The 6,964-nt window shown below is 57.2% G+C and overlaps 1 protein-coding gene across 2 annotated transcripts; it reads right to left on the bottom strand.

Annotated features, from left to right (window-relative positions):
* Nucleotides 1-534: 534 nt before the first annotated feature.
* Coro1b (coronin 1B) lies at nt 535-6,209 on the bottom strand. Of its 2 annotated transcripts, none has more exons than XM_006980539.3 (11): nt 6,093-6,209; nt 5,221-5,423; nt 4,766-4,888; nt 4,542-4,671; nt 4,176-4,357; nt 3,971-4,090; nt 3,294-3,398; nt 3,066-3,211; nt 2,209-2,266; nt 1,080-1,343; nt 535-973 (listed from the first exon to the last, which is right to left on the bottom strand). In XM_006980539.3, exons 2-11 carry the CDS (start codon nt 5,419-5,421, stop codon nt 848-850), a joined length of 1,455 nt encoding a protein of 484 aa, XP_006980601.1. In that variant the 5' UTR covers nt 5,422-5,423; nt 6,093-6,209; the 3' UTR covers nt 535-847. The 2 variants fall into 2 exon arrangements, with proteins under 2 accessions (XP_006980601.1, XP_006980600.1); XM_006980538.4 differs by having other exon boundaries at nt 6,086-6,190.
* Nucleotides 6,210-6,964: the final 755 nt, after the last annotated feature.

The following is a 6,964-nucleotide window of genomic DNA, read 5'->3' as shown; positions in this document are numbered from 1 at the left end:
AAAAAAAGAGGCAGAGGCAAGCAGATCTCTGAGTTCAGGGCCAGCCTGGTCTACAAAGCAAATTCCAGGACAAGCCGGGGCTGTTACATAAACCTTGTCTCCAAAAACCAAAACACAAAAAAACTAAGCCAGGCAGTGGTGGCGCATGCCTTTAATTCTAGCACTTTGGAGGCAGAGGCAGGCAGATCTCTGAGCTCCAGGCCACCTTGGTCTAGAGTGAGTTCCAGAATGGCCAGGGCTACGCAGAGGGAACCATGTCTCAAACAAAAGCCAACTGTGTGCACGTGTGGGTATAGAAGGGGGTTATCTACCTGTCTACTGTGGGTTCCAGGGATCGGATTCAGGCCGTCAGGCTTGCTCACCGAGTCATTTTATCTACTAACCATCTCTCACATCCGTCCCTAGCCTTTTTGCCTCGGTTTCTCTGCATGGTGAAATTCAGGTACCCAGGGGCTACTTCCCACATAGTTTGCAGCTCCCCTTCCTGGTAGCATCCCACCCCCTGACCCTCCACGGCAGCAGGTCAAACCTGGCTTTAGAAAGAGCACTTTATTTAGAATGAAAATATAGAACCATCTCTGCTTTCTCTGAGGAGGGGGCAGTGGGCTGGGCAGGTTGAGAAGATGGTCCCTTGAAGTACTTGGGAGTTTGCCTTGGTACAAAAATCTTCCCAAAGCCGGGTGGTGCTTCCCACCCGGGCCCCAGGCTGTGGAGAGGTGCAAACTGGTCATGACCTGCCCAAGAGGCACTGAGCACAAACTGCCTGGTGCGGCCTGGCCACAGAAGCTAGGTGAGAAGGGGTGGAGGAGGAGGGGGAAGCAGTGTCGGGAGCAGATCCCTGGTGGTCCTATGTATCCCCATTCTCCATGCGGCCCAGCTGCTCCTCCAGGCGGCTGATCCGCTCCCCCTGTTCCTTGACCAGCACCCGAAGCGCCCGGAGCTCCTTCATCACCTCTTCCAGTTTCCCAGATTCCTGCAAGGACATACGGGAGTCAGAGGCCACCAACCACAACTCACCCCTATGGGAGAGGCCTGAGGCCCAGCCAATCGGGTAGCACCCCCAAATGTAGGACACATACACCAGCCCCAGCAAAGATGCCACTGGGAACATCAGTAATTGTGGTAGCTGTGGAGGGTCCAGGGCGGCTGGAACTGGCAGGCCGGCTGTCCGATAGCACATTTCGCCGGCTGACCTTCAGGTCCCGCTGTTTGCTGGGCACATAGGCTTCCCGTAGTGAGATCAGGATCGGATCAGCATCCTGCCCGCTCACCCAATCCTCTGCCTCAAGAGCAGCCTCAGGTCCGGCTGTATCAGGGTACAGGTCATCCTGGAAGAGGTCAGACTGCGCACCAGGTAGGGGAGGTCAGTATCAGGTGAGGGCCCTACCAGGGGTCTCACATCTGGTCTCTGAGTGGCTGCGTCCTCCACATCCTCCTGACTTGTACTCTTTTGTTTGCTTGTTTTTCTTTTTTGAGACAAGGTTCCTCTCTGTAGCTCTGGCTGTCCTGGAACTCACTCTGTAGACCAGGCTGGCCTCGAACTCACAGAGATCCACCTGCCTCTGCCTGAGTGCTGGGATTAAAGGTGTGCACCACCACAGCCCTGCCTGACCTGTACTCTTATCAACCCATCCTCCAAAGGCCTGATGCCCAGGGACCTTCCGAGTTCAAATCTCCCTGTTCACTTTCCTTTTGAATGTTCCCACTGAAGTCTTGCCTGATCTTCCCTGGCACAACCCTTGCTGGCACCCATTCCAGCAGACCACAAGGACCAGTTATACGGCTCTGTGAGTCCTGTGAGCCACATCTGTGCCCCTCGGATGGACTGTGGGCTTGGTTCCAGGGCATGCCTGGCACACTAAGTCTGTGAACAGCAACTGGAGGACAGTGGGAATGTGTTCCAGGCTCCTGGCTGGGCATCTGGGGCCAAGGCGTATGCGGCCAGGCCCCTCCCAGTGAGATGCATGGCCAGGGCCCTGTCCCTCTAGCCCCATCCCCCACAGAGCACCATCCCAAACCTACTGTCGGCCCTTCCTCCTATGGGAGGCCCTCTATCCCTGGCACCCTGCTCTCATGTGCCTGGCCTGTCACCGCAGGGCCTCAGCTCACCCCGAGTCATCCCTCCACCTCCTGTACCAGCCTCTCCCCTTGCCCTGGTGTGGCCCCGGTGCTGGGGAAGAGTGGGTGGACGGGTCACAGCAGCCTCACCTTTCTTGGCACAGTCATGACAATGGGCTCACACTTGCGCTCATGCAGCTTGTAGAACCTGAAAAAGGGAGGAGAGCCACGGTGGAACCCCTACAGCTCTCTAGTTTCCTCACCCGGACACTTCCACATGCTGGCCTGAGACCCCACAAACGTGACTTGTGCTTGTGGCCTCCCTATCTCAAGGGTTCCTCTAGAGTGACCCTAGGCAACTTGATTGTGATTTTTCTTTTCTTTTTTTCTTTTTCTGGAGACAGGGTCTCATTGTGTAGCCTTAGAAGTCTGAAACTCACTATGTAGACCATCCTTGCTTCAAACTCATGGAGATCAGCCTGCCTCTGCAAGAATCTGGGATTAAAGGCCTGTGCTATTCCCTTCATTTTTGGAAACATGGTTTCATGTATCCCAGGCTGGCCTCGAACTCATTATAGAGCTAAGGATGACTATGCACTTCTCCCAGCTCCACCTCCTGAGTAAATTACAGGGATGTGCAGATTCCGTGTTACAGAGCTGGGGTGGAACCCTGGGCTTTATGCTAGGCGCTCCACCAACTGAGCAACATCGCCAGCCCTTTCCTTGGTTTTTGTTTGAGACAGGTTTTTGCTATATAGCTCAGACTGACCTTGAACTTACTATTTGTAGCCCAGGCTGGCCTCTGTACTTGCAGTCCTCCTAACTCCCAAATGTTGGGGTAACAGGTATATGGCAGGCACCATGCCCAACTTAGCCTCCACAATCTGATCTCTTACTGTGGATGCTGATGACCTGGCCTTGCTCAGCCTGATCCCCCCACCCTCCATCCTGGCTGGGTCCTCAAATAAACTCTGCCTATAGAGAGCTGCCTCAGAGGACCTTCTTACCGGGCAATTTCACACTTGCTGACCTCCAAGCCCCTCTTGGGCATGCTACCCATACCCCTCTGGGGTTCTTTGCTGGTGAATGTATTCAGGAAGTGGATGTAGGGGGGCTCATTTGTGATCTCAAAGTACCGGATGCTGGAGTCACCCTGTGGGAGTAAGGAAGTTCAGCACTTGACCAGACCGCTTCCCTGCCTCTCAGCCCCAGTCTGCTGCCCCGCCGAGCCTTACCTTGCCACAGACATAGACCACACTGGTGTCTGGGTCATAGAAGGGCAGCAGAGCCCCATTGCTTGAATCCAGCTCCTGCAGCGCCATGGGTTCCTCAAGGTTTTCCTAAGCACATGGGGGACAATGGGGCCAAGTCAGCATCTTCTCACTCCAAACCCTCCAGGACTGGCCTCAGCCAGTCTCACACAGCAGGCAGCAACACTCCCCAACATGCTAATGGTTTTCTCCACTACCAAGTCCCACTTTCCCAGCCCTCTCCAGGCCTTAAGACCATTCCCAAACAGATAGGCAAGTGCTGAGAAAGTCTGGTTACAGGAAGGCCGAGGGGCCAGATGGTACCAGCCCAGGCCTCAGAGGGGCCTTGGAGTTCACTTTGCTGAGAGATGGAGCGTAGCAGGGCAGGGTCTGGGGGCTCCCAGGAGGAGGGTACCTTTATGTTTGTGCAAGCAGAGAGAAGAATGTGCGAGGCACTGGAGGAATGTCAGGGAGAGCCAGAGAGCTGGAGACAGGGAAGGGAGGGGCTGGGAAGGTCCTCAAGTCTCAAGGGCCAGGCTGAGGATCTAAGCAGTGCAGGCTTCTCCTCCATGCTGATCTCTGTCTGCCTGGCCCAGGAGGAGGCTCCTAGCGGGAGGCCCAGGTCTCAAGCCTGCCTGCCTTAGGCTGGCTACATCACTCACTGGGTCCCAGAGTGCCAGCTGCCGTTCACTCATGCGGCTGAAACCGGTGGTGAACACCTTGCCATCGGCCAGGAAGATGGCCCGCATGGGCCGGGCCCCTTCATGAGCCTTCTCCCGCTCCTGTAGGACGGACAGGTAGTCAGTGCAGTGCAGATGAAGACCCTGGGCCTACACACTGCCATCCTTGCCCTCTGGGGATACCTACTGCCACCAGGGTGCCCCGCCTGGGGTCGATGATGCGGACACTCTTGTCCTTGCAAGCTGAGCAGAAGAGGCTCCCATTGCGATTCCAGCTCACGTTGTAGATGAGGTCAGGGTGCAGGCTGTCGAGGCGGTACAGCTCCTCGGCAGTGCCCACGTTCCAGATGAGCACCACATTGTCACAACCTGGCGGGCAAGCGACCGTCAGCTCTGCCAGGCCCAGGCATGCAGAGGTGGGGCCATCAGCCCGCTAGCCCCACTCTGCCCACTCCTCTGGCACGGAACTGGGTCTCCCTCTTTGTAGGTCTCAGTTTCCCCATCCGTTAGCTCGGCCTGTGAGAGGTACGAAGGGGCAGGGAGCGGTGCAGACCTGCACTGAGAAGCACGTTTCGGGCTGTGGGGTGCCAGGTGATGATGCCCACACGCTTGGTGTGCCCCTCAAGCACCACCACTGGCTCAGTCAGAGGGGAGGTCAGCCCATTCTCTGGAATCTGCCATACCTGTGGTGTGGAGAGGGAGGATGGGCTCAGGCCTGCCCCGCTGCCAGCATCCGTCAGCCACACCCCGAGACCCTCATTCGCGTCCTAGGCTCACCATGACTGTGCAGTCCTCTGAGCCACTGGCAATGACCTCGTCATTGTGGGGACACCAGTCAATGTCCAGAACAGGTCCCGTGTGCCCACACACTGTCGGGTAGGCCTTGTCAATACGGCCTGTCTGTAGGCATTAAGGTGTAGTGAGAGGAGAACCAAAAGCCCCGGTGTCCATTCCTCCCAGCATCTGTGGCCCCTCCACGGTGTAAGCCTGACGTGACTACCCTGGTTCCTGGTGGCCCAGCTGTGAGTCTGTGCAGGAAATGCCTGCAGCCTCCTATCCAAACTCAGTGCAATAAACACTTCTGCTTGCCCTAGCACCTCCCGGGCAGTAAATCTGGATTACGACTCGTCCAGCAGTAGCCACGGGCCAAGAAATGGCAAAAACTGCCCTGCCCACAGGTGTGGCCAGCGTGTCCTTGTTCCCCCTCTCCACCCCGACCCACGGAGGCCCACCTTGCTCAGAGGGAGCACCATAAATGCACCCCCACCGCTGGCTTCCACAATCACCGCCAGGAACTTGGGGTTGACCGCGCAGAAGGTACTGTCCCAGGTCACCCGGGACACTCGAATGTCCTCGTAGCACTGGTCGTTCTTGACTGGCTGTCCGAACACATGCCGGAATTTGCTCTGTCGTACCACTTTTCGGAAGGACATGTCTGCAGGGCAGAGACACCTGGATCAGCTCCGGCCCTCCAAAGAGACACACAGAGCCATGCCACCAAGGAATTGGTCACGATGACACTGGGAGCTCCAGGTTCCCCAGTTACAGAGTGGGTTTGTAGGTGAAGACCGACAGACTCTTCTCCCCAAGCCCGTCCATGGCTCTGGGGTGTGTGTGTGTGTGTGTGTGTGTGTGTGTGTGTGTGTGTGTATGCCGCTGAAAGGAAGACAGAGCTTAGATCTTCTGTAGGTCCCAACTGGTTCCAAGCAGCTTTACATGACAAGAGTTTGGAGGCTGGGTGATGGGAAGAAAGAAGAGGCAGCAAAAGGGGCTTGGTCTTCCTACTAGGCCTCAGCTGGGTCCCAGGCAAAATGCAAAGAGCTGCAGGAAGTCTGGCCTAGGGACCCTGGCAGAACAGGGGTCGCGAGGATGCTGCCAGGTCCTCAAAGTGGCCTCGGAGCACGGTCCAAGGAGAACCAGGGACCCAACCTCCAAAGATTCCTGCCCAGGAAAGGAGAGATGGGCGACTTGGGGGGGAGGGAGGGCTTGGGAATGAGGGTGGGGCGCCGCGGAGGGAACGCGCTCTTCGGGATCACGCCCCCCGCCCCAGGCCCACGTCTGCGCCCCTATTTCGGCCCTGCAGCTCTCATCGCTCACCGCTCACCGCTCGCCAGGGGCGCCGGGGACTGCGGCGGCGACCTCGGGCGGCTCCGGATCCCGGCCTCTGGGAAGCAGGAAGCGGGAATCAGGAAGTGACAGAGGAGTGGGGCGGGGGCGGGGCAGGTCACGCGCAGAAGGCGGGGGTTTGTCATGCCCCGCCCACGGGGCGAGGCCTGGTCGCTCGGCCCTCGGCCGGCAGCGTTGCACCGGGCGGGCGGACCTGGTAGGAACTACCGCACAGGTGCACAGGTACAGCTGGAGGAGTCTCCTGGCGAAGAGTGAAACTTGCCCTCCGACTTCCCTACCCAGTGCTGCTGGCCAGGATCCTCTCGCTCCGCCTCCAACGTTTTCACGTGTTTTTTGTTTTGTGTTTGAGACCGGATCTTACTATGCACACTTGGCTGGCCTGGAACTGGCACAGAACTCAAAGGTCTGCCTACCTGCGTCTGCCTCCCAAGTGCTGCGATTAAAGGCATGTGCCACCACACCCAGCCGTAGGTGCCAGTTTCAAGGTTGGGAGTGCATGATGTCAGTCAACTGTATAAATGGAAGAAGTGGAAGTCCATCATACATCCACCCGTGGCTCCTGCTTGGCCTTAGTAAAAATCGATGTAGAAGATGACCTGTGGATCTCGTGCACTTTCCTTTCTTTCTTCCGTCTCTTCAGAGCCTGGATTTGCCTCCTCAGATTCACCCTATCTTGTCTCATCCTGGAGGACTTAGGTGCCCCCTTAGGACCCACAGGGTAGCATTCCTTCCTCTGTGCCCACCTCCCTGGGTGACCAGTGGTGATGGGCGGATGTCTTTCCCAGAAAGAGAACAGGAATGTGGGGGGAGGCAAGAGCAGAGGTAAGAAGTGCTTCTGTTTAGCAGGCA

Source organism: Peromyscus maniculatus, chromosome 1 (genome assembly GCF_049852395.1).
Source record: "Peromyscus maniculatus bairdii isolate BWxNUB_F1_BW_parent chromosome 1, HU_Pman_BW_mat_3.1, whole genome shotgun sequence".
In the NCBI taxonomy this organism is placed as follows: Eukaryota; Metazoa; Chordata; class Mammalia; order Rodentia; family Cricetidae; genus Peromyscus; species Peromyscus maniculatus.
This window is presented reverse-complemented; position numbering and strand designations above follow the sequence as displayed.

Excerpts from the sequence above, each read along its gene's own strand:
- Coro1b (XM_006980539.3), bottom strand. The coding sequence starts at position 5,421 with ATGTCCTTCCGAAAAGTGGTACGACAGAGCAAATTCCGGCATGTGTTC. Across the intron at positions 3,399-3,970 it reads AGCTGGCACTCTGGGACCCA|GAAAACCTTGAGGAACCCAT; the intron begins GTGAGTGATGTA and ends CCATGTGCTTAG. Across the intron at positions 3,212-3,293 it reads TGGTCTATGTCTGTGGCAAG|GGTGACTCCAGCATCCGGTA; the intron begins GTAAGGCTCGGC and ends TTACTCCCACAG.